The 14,332-nt window shown below is 41.8% G+C and overlaps 2 protein-coding genes across 2 annotated transcripts; one reads left to right on the top strand and one right to left on the bottom strand.

Annotated features, from left to right (window-relative positions):
- Window positions 1-5,439: 5,439 nt before the first annotated feature.
- On the top strand, window positions 5,440-7,477 carry LOC108927383 (anterior gradient protein 2 homolog). The gene is made up of 8 exons (XM_018740647.1): window positions 5,440-5,509; window positions 5,736-5,865; window positions 5,994-6,057; window positions 6,155-6,207; window positions 6,412-6,488; window positions 6,686-6,749; window positions 6,969-7,052; window positions 7,189-7,477. Exons 2-8 carry the CDS (start codon window positions 5,748-5,750, stop codon window positions 7,236-7,238), a joined length of 510 nt encoding a protein of 169 aa, XP_018596163.1. The 5' UTR covers window positions 5,440-5,509; window positions 5,736-5,747; the 3' UTR covers window positions 7,239-7,477.
- Window positions 7,478-9,166: 1,689 nt separating this feature from the next.
- tspan13a (tetraspanin 13a) lies at window positions 9,167-14,319 on the bottom strand. The gene is made up of 6 exons (XM_018740782.1): window positions 14,192-14,319; window positions 11,800-11,967; window positions 10,738-10,818; window positions 10,362-10,475; window positions 10,129-10,239; window positions 9,167-9,829 (listed from the first exon to the last, which is right to left on the bottom strand). Exons 1-6 carry the CDS (start codon window positions 14,252-14,254, stop codon window positions 9,755-9,757), a joined length of 612 nt encoding a protein of 203 aa, XP_018596298.1. The 5' UTR covers window positions 14,255-14,319; the 3' UTR covers window positions 9,167-9,754.
- Between the last annotated feature and the right edge of the window lie 13 nt (window positions 14,320-14,332).

The raw sequence follows: 14,332 nt of genomic DNA, 5'->3' as shown, positions 1-14,332 counted from the left end.
CTCGTCGTCGTTTCCTTTCTCAGATAGGGGGATGGGGTGGAGTATTAACACCAGGCCTGGGAACGTGCATCAGTTCAAGGATTTCACAGTGCCTGTGGTTAGTGTTATTGCAGTGAGCTTTCTATGTACGGATCAGAGCTTCCGTCGTACACATTTCAGTCACCTACGAATGAGGAGGTGGAAATCTTTCTAACTTTGAACTGATCCGATTCCAGTTGCTCAGAATTCATTTACCGAAGGTATTTCTGAGATATTAGTATTGAGAGGTATAAGCTAATGATCGCTTAACACTACAAAGTTAGTATTAGGATGGGCTAAAAAGGCGGCACATACATGTTGAGCCTGCTTTCCTTCCTGTACGCAGCAAATGAAAGTGTTTTTTAACAAAGTTACAATCCATGTGTCAACGTTTAAGTCTTGCATATCAGAAAGTGACTGTACGCCAGCTTCCGCTTGTGCATGTTGCAGTTCTGTATGGCTTTGTGAATCACGACCGAGTTTGCCTGTTGGGAAAACTTGTCAAGTGTTTTCTGTGAAAACATCGGCCTTCTCGTCTCATGTGGGACTGTAATTACGTCCTCGTTCTTTGATTTGTTCCCTTTTCTTTTTTTAAAAGTGCTGGCAATGCTGTTTTATTTTCCCACAAATGCCCTTACAGTTTCTATGGACTTGTGTCTACCTGTGTGTACATGAACGCACAGACACACATTCATATGCAACTACTGGCCTGCAGATTTTGTACATGTGTTAATAAATGTGGATTAACCAAGTGCTGATTTTGTCTTCTGTTTTGCCCTAGAGTATAAACACAAACGGAAAAGACCATTTGTGAGGACTGTTCTGTTTGTACTCTGTCAACCAAGGCCACATCTTTATGATACTATACAGGTAGCATAAGGAAACGGGTCTGGTTACCAAATCTCTGTGCCCTCTGGGCTTCTCTGAGCTAAATCTAGGCCTTATGTCGTCACCTACACAAAAGTTTGACAAATTCTGTGTGTAAGGTTCCTCTGAATTGGCAAACCAGCGTGGTGGTCCTCATTTTTCATACAGGGGAGCCAAGGGTGGATTCCAGCTACTAGGGGACCAATCTCCTCAGGCTGATGAGTGCTGTCCCATCTTTGTGTGAGCGCTGTGTAAGTCTGTACTCTCGACATTACGACAAACCTGGTCAGTGTGGCTGTGAGACTGCAACAAGGCTGTGTTGTTGTATCCACAGCTCTTGAAGATTTTCATGGACAGTATAGGATCAGAACCAAAGGTCAGAAGATGCCCAGCTGAGGGGACTAAGGGTGGAATCTGCTGTTTCCAGATGATGTTGCCCTTTTGGCTCCATCTGCCTGGGACCTTCGACATGCACTTGAATGGTTTGCTGTGGAATGTGAAGTTTCCTGTATGAAAATCAGCACTCCAAAACTTGGTGGGGAAAGGAAAGTGTGGGCCTGCCTGCTCAGCGTGACATGCTCAGCTTTACCCTCTGACCAGAAAATCAGAAACAGGAAAAGTAGCCATAAGAAAGTGAGAGAAAAAAGAAAATATATATATACAGTATATATACTATACATTGCTATATACAGCTATATTATATACTATATATAACTATATATGTGTGTGTGTGTGTGTGTGTCTGTAGATATACTTAGTTGGGGTAGTGCATTGTTACTGAAGGACACAGGTTCCAATCCCCACTCCAACTGTAAAGTTAGCAAAGTACTTCCTGTGAACAACTCCAGTAAAAACAAGTTTAAAACATCTAAATAGTTAAACGGGTGAATAACTGTAAGTAGTTTAGTAACCTAACGAAACAGTTAACATTACTAAAAGTTCAAAAGTGAAATTGCAAATATGTGACACAAGCTGTTATGAGCAGCGGCAGCAGCACATGAGTGCAGGTCGTTTTGTCCTGAACAGCGGCGGGGAGAAGGGAGCGCAGTCCGTCATAGTTTTTCTCTTTACATCCAAAGTGTGACCGGGAAGCTGCAGATCAGATGACCTGATGACTTCACTTTGCGAAGTGCTCCGAAAACACATATAACTGATTTTGATTGGGGCAGATTTTTTACCCACCCGAAGTTGGTGTGTGTGTGTGTGTGTGTGTGTGTGTGTGTGTGTGTGTGTGTGTGTGTGTGCATATACATATATATATTTTTCCCCCCAAGATCTGTCTGATTTTTTTGCCATTTTAGAGACACGTCACATTTGCATCATGCTGACGCTGCTTACGTTACCACTGTCCTGGTTCCAGGTCCTTGTCACTGCTACGAATGTTCTGTGTCCGTGCGGTTGACGTTCAACCAATCGTAGAGCCCGGAGCCTTGCTCAATATGAAGTTAATAATGTGGGCGGATGTGTGTGTTGTACGCTGCGATGGGCCCCACTCAGCCCCCTCGCTCTTGTGTCGCAGCAGCCCACGGAGACACACCCTGCAGGATCCTCCCACTCAGATCCTGTTGCCCAGGGAGGGTCCGGCCCCAGATGGCCCCTACAGGGCTCGGGGCGGCTCTTCCCAGTTCCTTGTTTCCTTGCTTGGCAAATATTGACGTAGCTCTCCGCCAGCTCAGCACTAGGAACAGAGGATGAACCAGCGCCAAGGACACCTCAGCGTTCCGGCGGTGCAGACGCCACCATACCTCACCGATCACCGTTGGACTTGTGTCAACAGCTTTGCCCCAGGATCTGATGGCAGAGTATGATGATCTGTCACTATGTAATATCCCCTAGGGGTAAACGGAAGCTCGCAAGAAGGAACTCGCGACCCACCCGCCTGCCCCAGCTCATCAGCACATGGGAAGGTGACTGACCTAAGATAGAGTCCCGCACCACATGTTCGTAGCTCTCCACTGAGTGCTGAACAGACTCCAGTTGCGGCCTGTCAAAAAATAACCTCATTACTAAGCATGTCATTTTTCACCTTAGTTACCAAGTCAGCTGCAGCTGAACTTAGATGTACTTAGACGAAATACGGTATTTGCCCACATCATTTAATATTCATAATTAACAAGAGCAGGTGATACACAATCACTACATATGGGCAATAAATCCGTTTGTCTTTAGATTCCTTTTCCAACTGCCTGCTTTAACAGGAGCTGGTTTTACTGAACACTGTCAAACCAACCACTTTCTTCACATCCTTATGTATTGCAGCTCCTGAATGTCACATGTCCTAATTTTTATTGTATATTTCTAATTATTTTCCTGCACTCTCATTGTTATGATGATGATAGTAATAATTGTTGTTGTTGTTAAGGTCCATTAGCTCAGGCAGAATTTCCTTTCCAGTTCCTTTTATTTGTTCAAGCAACATGCAACTAAAATATATTCTCAACCTGCACTTCGATTCCATTCTGAGGTCACAACATGTTCGATGTGCATGCAGTTCAGAAGCGAACGAGTTATAAGCAGAAAATCTTTGCAAAAATGAATTGTTGAACATTCAGTTCCGTTTATCTATACAGTAACTGAACTTCTTTGAACTTATTTCCTTAGACTTTATTTGTAGAAGCTGAAGATGTACACATAAATCTGTACATCTTTCTGAGCTCCATTATGGGTGGAAATTTCTAGTGTGTTTAGTTCAGTGGGTTTTTTGTTGGTCTGTCCTGCATCCAGTGGTCAGAGATTCACTGTTATGTTTCTGAGATGAACAACATCCTTAGGTATCGTATGAGCGCGCACATTTACAGTGCAAAATTTCGGCACGGTTGCTTTGAGCGAAGTGAAAGACGGGCTTCATTCCTGCAGTGGCCTGCGACAAAGTCAAGTGTCCCTCTCGCTGGGCTGGGCACAAAGCAGCCATTCACCGCTGGTCATTCTATCCACCCCGGCTGAGGCTTGGGGATGGAGGAGAGTTTTGTTTCAGCTGAACTGCAGTAATTTTCCCTCTTTCAGGAGAACCAGAGTAGTGGACAGAGTGTCTGAGGAATCAGCGGAGCGCTGCTCAGTGATGCTTTGCCTCTCTTCTCTTATCTGGCACATGGCTCCTCATTCTATAATCAGGCACTTAGACATCAGCAAAACCTTCCTCCTTAACAGTATTTTACAAGACTCGTCACAAAGTTCTCATTCGGCGCCAGAAATACAGTATTTTTTACTGAAGTTAACTGTCATGCAGAAGCGGATGGGGGGGGGTCTGTGCTGCAGTCATTTCCATTTTCAGTGGCAACGTTTCCCTGGTGAATTTGTGAGCCCAACGGCACAGTGAAAAGGGTATTGACCGAGCTCACAGCTCTTTAAATAAATCCACCCATTTACTAATCAAATCACCACAAGCAACTGAAACTGAGAGAGAGGAATGTTTACTTGCATCTCCATGGTGACGAGCAATGACGTTTCCAGTCACTGCCTAGATCTCAGGCTAATTCAATTTCAAAAAGCTTTTACCTTATCAAACTCAGCACAACACACCTAACATGCAGCATAATCATCAAACTTAATGATTCATATGGTTACAATTTGGGTTATCTATCTATGACGACAAATTTTGACTAAATTTCGAGGGCCATGATTAATAGAAGTAAAATATCATAGATGTGAGGTTTGACTGCCATCAAAATTAAACTAACATGAACTTTTATAAATTGATGTTCATTAAGACTACACTTTATTAACATTTTATTGTGTCCATGGTTCCATAAAATAAAATCTGTGTATTAGCTTTTAAAACAGCTTTAGCTCAGATCCTGAGTAAACGTATTCTATTACACACACCGATAGGGAACAAAAGAGTAACCGGTATAAATTCCTGATTTGGTACATCCTACTTGAAATTATGGCACTTATGATTTATCTACAAATGTCTGCATGGCATAAGTGCAGTAGGATTCACCAGACCATGCGAAACAGATGCAATGACATAGATTCTGAAGGAAACCCCAGCATACGATATAGCTCTGCTTTATCGATATGAATGCGAAAGCATAGAAAAAAATGCCATTTATTTTTTCGTTTTCACCCCAACCGTCAGTCAAAAATCTATATTTGTCTTTGAAGCCAAAACTATTGCTTTCTTTCTTGAACCGAAAAGGCAAACAAAGCGCACACGATGAAAGCATGTGCATTCAAATTTATTTAGAAAAACTGCGGGTTCTCCAAGGGCCAATGACAAAAAGACTAATCGTCTTTGCAACAAATCAGAATCCTTGCTTATGCTTACCTGTCCTTGGAACAAAGCCAGCACATGGTCATTGTCACACCCTAATTTAAATTCCTTAACAAACTAAATTAAAATTTAAAAGATAAACTCATGTCTTTATGACTAACCATAATACTACATTTGAATATAAGCATTTACCACGTTACGGTCGCTAATTCATGCAAAACTACACGTTAATCTCTTTATCACTGCTGAAATGTAAACGTATACGGTCGTTATTGCTCCCGCATTCCAGTGCAGGAAAAGGGGCGGGACTCACAGGTGAGCTGGAATATAAACCGGGTCTCAGGTGAGGAGTGTAGCAGGTGAGGATCTGGCACAGGCATCTGAGTCGAGGCATAAGTAGCTGGCAAACAGGTAAGACACTCGCAACTTCTCCGACTATGCAGAGCTCCTCTTTAGCGTCACGGCACCGCATCTTCTCATCCGGTGTGCACACCTGAGCATTTCATCCTGAGGCAGCAGAGACAGTTCCGAAGGATTTTTTGGAGGTTTTAACTGTCCGGAACCACTATGCCGAGAATATGCGCACAAGGCCTCGCAGGAGTCGGAAGAGCTGTGACTGTTCTCTCTTTGTTTCTAGGAAACTGTGAAAATGATTAAGCTGCTAGTGTCTGCGCTGTTGGTCCTGGTGACCATCTCCTCAACGCTGGGAAAGCCTGAGAAGGCTGCACCCAAGAAGGAGAAGAGGGTCCCTCAGACTCTGTCCAGAGGCAAGTGTCCACCTCCCCCGTGGTGGCGACTCCGCAGCTGCTCGCTCGGGTGGTGCGGCTGCACGCGAGCATCAGCGTCAGAGTCTAAGTGCTCTCGAGATTTCATACCCTTTCCTCTCTTTCTCCAGGGTGGGGTGATGAACTTATCTGGACTCAGACCTATGAGGAGGCCCTGTTCAGATCCAAGACAAAGTAAGCAGTTTACTCAGAGAAGAGCGGTATTCCTGCTGGGTGCAGCCAGCACGACCACCGCAGCACAGTTCTAACAATGTTGTCCTCACCTCTGCAGCAACAAGCCCTTGATGGTCATCCTTCACCTGGAGGACTGCCCACACAGCTTGGGTGAGACTGGAGTTACACGTAATATGTACTAGCGACTGGTCTCCGTACTTGTTGCCGCGAGCGCTAAACGTCGGCACAGCTAGGCCCGCCTGCGGGGCAACGTTTTCGGCTGGTGATTTGTGACTTAAACATAGAATACAGGCAGAAACAATGCGCTAAAAAGTAAGTGCTCGTGATGAAAATCCTTGTATTGTTTGCATCAAGCGCTGAAGAAGGCCTTTGCGAGCAACAGCGAGATCCAGAAGATGGCTGATGAGGACTTCATCATGCTGAACCTCATGGTGCGTTCAGACCCGCGCATTTCGTTAATTCGCAGAGAAGACGAACACGCTGGGGATCGCCGGGTTTTAAAATGAACCGCATCTCTCGGCCGAGGCTCGATCTGTTGTTTAATTCATGCCGTGTGAAACATCAGAGCGTCGTTACAATAGCAACACGTAGCTAATGCTGTTAATAAAGACTTCTGCTTCTCCTTCAGTACGAAACCACAGACAAGCATCTCTCTCCTGATGGCAAGTATGTGCCCAGAATCCTTTTTGTGGGTAAGTGATATAATCTGTATTTTTTTTAAAAAAAGAAAAGATATAAAGCTTTCAGTAATAAGGTGTTCTTCCAAAGGAATGGTAAACCATGCTCAAAACTTGGCAGCCACAGGCAGAGCTTCAAATGTTTGGAAAATATGATTTGCTTCTATGATTTATGAGTGATAATAATTTTAAAATTGCTTTTAACTGAAGCAATTTTTCCTGTGTTCTCTGTAGACCCTTCTCTGACAGTAAGGGCTGACATCACAGGAAGATACGCTAACCGCATGTATGCATATGAGCCAGCTGATGTGGATCTCTGTAAGTACCATCTGCTGGATGTTCATCCTATTTAGAGTCAAACGCCCAAATCCTGCAAGCTCTGACTCTTCCGAAGACAAACAGCTGGAACCGGCTGGTAGAAACTCTGACATTTGTTTTCGTCCCTCTTCACCAGTGATCAGCAACATGAAGAGGGCCAAGAAGCTGCTGAAGACCGAGTTGTGACTTTTCGCGTTTGCTTCATGACCTGTGACCTCTCCGGTTCTTCGTCATATCCTGGAAGTGGAGATTCGTTGTCGTGCACTGTTTGAATTGTTTACCGAAGCAAAGCCGAGCACCGGGATGCTGCGTCTTTAGTGTGGAAGGATATGATTCTCTTCGTAGGATTCTCTTATTGTTCAGTCTCATCTCTAGGTCCTCACCTTTCTTTTTTTGCCTTTTTCAATAAATGTAAGTGTTCTCAATAAAAGTGTTTGGTCTCCTTACTATCAAGCTGGCATTGTTCTTTGTTGAAACGGAGACAGAGCGTCACACCTCGGACTGGATGAGCTCAAAGCTTCTGTGCTCCTCTTAGTTTTCTCAACGCTCCGGTCTTTAACTCGGGTTAACATACACTGCTCAGGATGTCCCTTTTTAACTAGAATCTCGCAACAAACTCTGCCTGAACCTTTGTCTCATGGCTCTAGAAGGTAGTATTAAGGCTTTAATAAGGACAATACATGATTTTGAACGTATCACGCAAAGGTAGGAGCAGTTTGGCAATGGAGAGCGTCTCCGTAACGGCGGCTGGATGCTTGGGGTCATTGCGTGTCGCTGCTGTTAGTTCCTTTTCAGATCCTGTTTAAAGAGGGTATTATGTTTGGAGGTTTTTTTTCTTTTTTTTTTGCATCTGACTCATTTGCGAGGAAACAGCCCCTGGTTTGCTGGTCGTGCCGCCTGTTGACAGAGCACTGAAGATATGAGAACTCCAAACAGGGGAGTGGAGTCCAGTCCACATCCTGCTGCACATGAAAGAATGTGGGTTTGGCCAGAGGCTGCACTTCACACACACACACACACACACAGTTGCCTAATATTAGGGCAGCCAGCTTCACTGGACACTTGACATGACACACTGTGTTTCTTCAAAAAGCACAAAACTACAGATATCTCTGAAGCAGCTGATAACCACCATTAATTTCTTGTTGCCAAAGTACTTTTTATACATCTTAAAAACTAACATTTTAAAACTTTTCCAGGGAAGACAGTTTGAAATGTAATTTGTGTTGCAATCCACCTTAACCACAGCAAACGTCAACAGAACAATGGAAAACTGGTGTCTCAAACATTTGTATTTCTGTTAATATAAACGCCTCTATACGTCATAGTTTAGTCGTAGGAAAATGATTGGCAGCGTCATGTCCTTCTGAGAACAGGACCGATTCGGAGGAATCATTAAATCGCCACCTTTCATAATTATTAAAAGCCATAATTTCCAGAAATTAATGTTCTGAGCACAACAATCACCTTGCTCTTCGTCTTCCTGTCCAGTGTGCAAATGTTACCACAAAGCATGAAGCCACCTTGCTTTGCATGGCACCTCCTTTACCTAGAAGAACCCGGCTGCCTGTGGATACGGCAAAGGAGCGAATGACTGCTGTACTGTAAGAGGTGCAATGTTTGACGAAGGTGTGAAAGATTGTTACGCAATTGCAATGAGGTAAAGTACACTAGATCTATCATTCATATACAAAGAATAGCCTCATAATGTGAAGAAAGCCTAAAATATATTAATCAAAATCATTGTGTTTACAACCCTCCAACAATTGCACTGCTGCTTTGACATCCATTGAAAACACACTTGCTGTGATATAAGACATGATGTGTTGCATTTTTATTGCAATATGCAAATGCTCAGATACACAGTTCACAGAACCAGCAGACAGCAGTACACACCTTATATAAAAGGCTGCATGCACACCTTCAGAGAAAGTCAAGATTTGGACATGACATACTGCAAAATATCAAAATGCAATCGTTTAGAGACCTGCCATGTAATCATATCATTATTGCTCTTCTTTTTAAGATGACGTTGTGTGCTGGTTGTTCATATCATTACCTGTAACTTCAGTAACATTCAACGATAACAATAAGAGCAACGTTATTTCGTACTTGAGTATATTTTAGAACATTCTACACAAAAGCAGGCAATTACAGCAAGGTGCTTTAAGACATGAGTTGGTGACAGGCTCTAAAACATGAATAAATACTTAATCACAAACATGTTTCAGTGTTTCAACTCTCTGCATTTTCCAAGTCTTGTTAAAATACCATACTGCAAAGATCTTAACCAAAATTACCTGGTTTTTGACTGCATGTTCTTATTTGATTATTTTTCATTTTTTGGTGATTTCACTTTATACTTTCCCTTTTAAACACTTTTTGAAACATGTTTGCAAGGAGGAACACACTTATGTCTTTGTAAGAATATGAAACCTGTGGAATCTCTAATAAATTAAATCATCACAGCCAAAATCTAAAAATAACTCATTTCAAGCACTGTGATTTTTTTTTTTTAACTACACAAACACTAGACCTTAATTGAACAGAAGTACATTTAGACTGATGCTGGAGCTCTACCGCTACTGTAGCAAATTACAAATATCTACGTTCTCTGTATGATTCTTCATGTAAATTCAGACGAAGGAAGCCTCCAAAAGTCTTAATATCAAGCTAATCTGTGATAAATCCTACAATTAAGATTACAAAAAGGCACTTGGATTTGCTCGGGGATCTTTCTGATTCCGATACCTGTGTGTTAGCCACACTCCCAGAATCTGAAAGAAAGAAAAAAAAAATTAAGCATGAGTAGTTTTTTCCGTGGAATAACTTTTCAGAATGTATTGCCTTTTTTCAAGATAGGGGTAATTAACTAAGTAAAAACATAAAGTATTTTTAAGCGATAATAAATTATACATGTGTTGTACGGTATGTTATAGTGTGACAGTGTTTAACGCTAATGGGGACTGTATGATGCTCTAAAAATGTGTTCCAGTGTGTTGCTTTTGACGACTGTGTTCCACGACACAGCCTGGTATGTAACAAACACTGTAACTTGCTATACCGCGCGCCTCACCTCGGTAAAGCTGAAAAACAGGCCAATCCCACCAACAAAGTGCAGGACCTCCTCAGTGTGCTCCTCAATCTTGGCCTTACAAGCGGCGCAGGAACCACTGAGGAAACAGGCCTAACAGAGGAGCGAGAGACAGAAGACGCATGGATGACGACTATTGTGGGTTACCGTGGACACGGAGGACAGTCCCCAGAGGTCACCAAAAACAGTGAAACAAGGACGAAGTTGTGTCTTACGGCCTCGCAGCTCCTGTTGAGGTTGACGGAAGAAAAGCCGCAGCAGTTGAGAGTTTTCTCCACATCTCTCTGCGTGCTTTCGGAGTTGTTCCACCCAACTTCTAGGAGGAGATCCTACAGAGGGCAGAAAGACTGCTTCTTTCATATTCATGATAAAAGGTTTAAAACTGTGCTTCAACAAGCAGGATCTTAAATGTCATTAACCATCTAAAAAATGTTAATTATCAATAACACAATCAGGAATATTACTGATTATGCATGTCATTAATTAATACACTAACAACTGTGCTGTCACTTGAGAGTCCTCATAATAAGTGCCTCGTGTTTTTTTGTTCAGGACAGTGTTTCTGAGATGCGTCCCAACCACATACTGTACCTGCTGCTCTTTATTGATGGCAAGACAAGCACACGACACGGAGAGCTGCACCACAAACACCATGAAGAGGATGATCATGTACTGGGGTCACAGTCAAGGCAACTCGTTGGATATATGGCTGGATATGAATGAGGTAAAATGAAATGTTTTTAAAAGAAAAACATTTCTCTTGCAAGGATCTAAACACAACACTTTTCAAGTTGGTACAACCTGCTGCCACACATGTAATTGTAGGAAAACACAAGTACTAATCATGTAACCTTTCAAGATAACATGGTCATACTACAGATTTTAACAAAGCAATTAAAAAAAAAAACATCCTTACTTATAGTCACGATTCGGAGAGACAAGATACCGCTGATGAACACGTGATACTTGCAACAAAGGCTTGGATAATGAAGTATAAAACATCACTCCTTGTACAGCACCTAATTGGACTTTTATCCAATATGTGTTTAATGGAAGTTCTATTTAAGAAATTTTATCGTAACATGGACTGAAAAAAACAAGTGATTTTGTCCTTTTTCCCCCTCACAGATGATATTGCTTTTTCTTTGTAATTGTTTCATATGGAATGAGAGTTGGACACTTGAATTCTCCCTCTTCAAATACACGATTAACTCTGTCGGTCACAGCAGCAGCATTTCTTCCCAGAAGTGTAACAATGACCAACCTACATTGTATAATTTCATCAAAAACAGGATTTTGGTTACGGCTTAACAGGAAAACAGAGGGATAAATCAATTTGATAAAAGACTTTTGAATAGTTTAATGAAGACCATTGCAGCAAACTTTAATCCTATCACACTCCCAAAATAACTGTATCAAAATGCCCAGAATGGCCATACATTTAAATCACAGCTGAGCTGTCCCAAAACAGCATATCATCGGCACGGAAAGAAAACTATTCATAGTCACCAAAAGACAGGTTAAGGTCTAGCTCCCCTCAGTGCATCATAAGAACAGGTAACTTCATTAAGTTTTGCTTTTGCTTTAAATAGGGAAATACAATTAAAAGGTATGTGTAACATATTCAGAGCTCTCCTCCAGTGAATAGGATACAAAGAACAGCAAGACTTGGTGGTGCTTCAGGGCTCCAATGAGTCCGATGAGAGCCACAAGGAAGAGGAAGATGCCCACTCCAATCACTCCACCCACAACCTGGAAACTGGAGATCAGTCCAAACCATTTCCCCCAGGCAGCAATGCCAATCAGGAGGAGGCTCACCATCTGTAGAATATTCAAGACAAAGAGGGTGGCGCACTACTGAATCACCTTCCACCAGGACAGATACGGACTTGAAAGAACCATGGAGAAGAAGGGAGGAGCTGTTTCACCAGAGTAACCATGAAATCCGACTTCTATGATGGCTTTTTTCGGAAATTCAAAAGGTTATTTTATGCATGTGTGGGATGCTTTTTATATATTGACTCATTGTGTTATCAGTTACAAATTCAAGAAATGTTGTTTATTAATTTTAACTGTGTTGCTCTCGCTCTCTTCTAATATTTAAGGCAAAGTACAAGTAACTTGTATTTCTGCAGCCAGCCATTAGTTGGCAGCAAAAACACACAAAATACCTAAAGGTTTTACAAAATTTACTCGACTGATACTTTTCTCCAAAAGGACTAACAAACAATTTTAAGATAGCTATAATCATTCACCCATTTATATAGCTGGAGATAGGATTTGACCCTACAACCTTTGGCTCCAAAAGGCAGCAGCACTAACCACTACACTGCCAGCTGTGTTCTTCATTATGTCTATCCAAGATTTTTATACAACCTTACCTGGACATAACACAGGACACATATGAATTATTAAGCGTTCAGTGATTATTTAGATAAAGAAAGCTGAAAGTGACCAGAAACTGGTACATATTGCACATAACTGGATGAATCAGTCAGCAACTGGAATTTAATAGGAGCTCATAAAGATGTTGCATTTCTTACTATCTTTAAATTTAATTGTGTAGATATTTTAAAATAGTTTGAAGATTATAAAAAATAAGCTAAAAGTTATACATTGTGATGTGTCCTGTGTACCCTGGTTTTAAGGGTGTACCCTACCAAATGCCCTGTGCTTCCAAAACAGGCTCCTGACCATCATGACCCTGCAACGGATACTGATAAAAAAAAACAGAAAAATGGAACTGTTAAAGCATTTCTTTAACTTATGATAGCTTTACCTGAGATTTATACAGAACCCAACTGGTGAATAAGTGGAGAGATATCTGTATGATGTAGCTGACTGTAAATTACATGTACAAGATGTACTGCATATCTCTCAAGCATAGAAAAAAAACACTAAGATGAGCTCTGTACTCAGTCAGTAAATGAAAATAAGGACTTTTAAAATGAGCACTTAACATATAGTTGCACTTGTTAAGCATTTCTGTAAAAACCAAGCCCGCTCATAGCTCATATCTGCGGGCAGGTGCTCTCACTGTCATTGCAGTAGTCAAGAGCAAAGGGGACAGAAGATCCTTGTGGTTCAAGCACTGAAACACTTGATGTACATCATAAATGATGACAAGGGAACCTGACAAAAGGACACAATCAGCACATTTGGATTTCCCTTACTTTACATCTCAGTACTTGTACTACACTTATAGCACAATTTACTCTAGAATGTCCCTTAATCACTATTGTTTTTACCCACCGTTATTCGGGATTGCAGAATTAGTATAAAAAGGTCTCTGCCGTTAATACAGCGATATCTCATTTTACAGTATCTTAAAAGGTTGGTTTTAATATTAGCTGGTCTTATCGATTTTTCTAGTTTTTAGATTTTATTATCGGCATGGCAGTTTTTAGGATGAATTTATTTGTTGAATAAAGATTTTAATTAATTTAATCATGATGAATGGAGATATTTATTTCTGTCGAGTTGGACAGTCAGTGCGTGGAACCGTCCAGTGATCCATTCTGATCCGCAGAAGAAGAAAAAAAACCTTAAGGATCATATTTTTTCATTTAAAGTGATTATTTCGCGCGCTAGCCTGGATCATGGAAAAGCGCAAAGATCAACTGTTGGTAACAATGAAAGCAGTGAAAATACACGTAATAAAGAGCAGAGTGCCCACTTTACCGAACCTTTACCACATCTCGCAGTGGACATGTGGCCAAGTGCGGAGTAACTTATGACAGCTGTTACACTGTTTGTACACTGGTTGTGCTTTGCGCACTCATCGGTCCATTTCGGGTCTTATATTCATTGCACACAGTCCACAGTTATTAAAAAGCTCGTTATGACATGTCATAACTGTTTGAGTGGTTATTACACAGTTTTTACAGTTATTGGACTAATTTGTGCAGCTCTGGTCACTCACTGCCGTCCTCGCTTAAGAAAGATGGAAAAGCACGTAAAAAGCCCAAGGGGCGCACGGAGGCTCCCCGTCCTGCGCTTCCATGGTACTTTACCACAGAGAGCACAGTAAACACGCTATACTTACCACATAGAGGATGTTGAGCGCGCACAGGGAGTTCTTCGAGCACGTATAGCCCCCGCACGCCATGGTGGATACCCTGTTTTACCTCAGTGTACAGGAACAGTTACTGCGGAGGCAGGTAGAGAAACGCTGCGCTGTGGGAGG

This window comes from Scleropages formosus, chromosome 18 (assembly GCF_900964775.1).
Source record: "Scleropages formosus chromosome 18, fSclFor1.1, whole genome shotgun sequence".
Lineage (NCBI taxonomy): Eukaryota > Metazoa > Chordata > Actinopteri > Osteoglossiformes > Osteoglossidae > Scleropages > Scleropages formosus.
The sequence above is the reverse complement of the archived record's forward strand: the minus strand, read 5'-3'. Positions and strand labels throughout refer to the sequence as shown.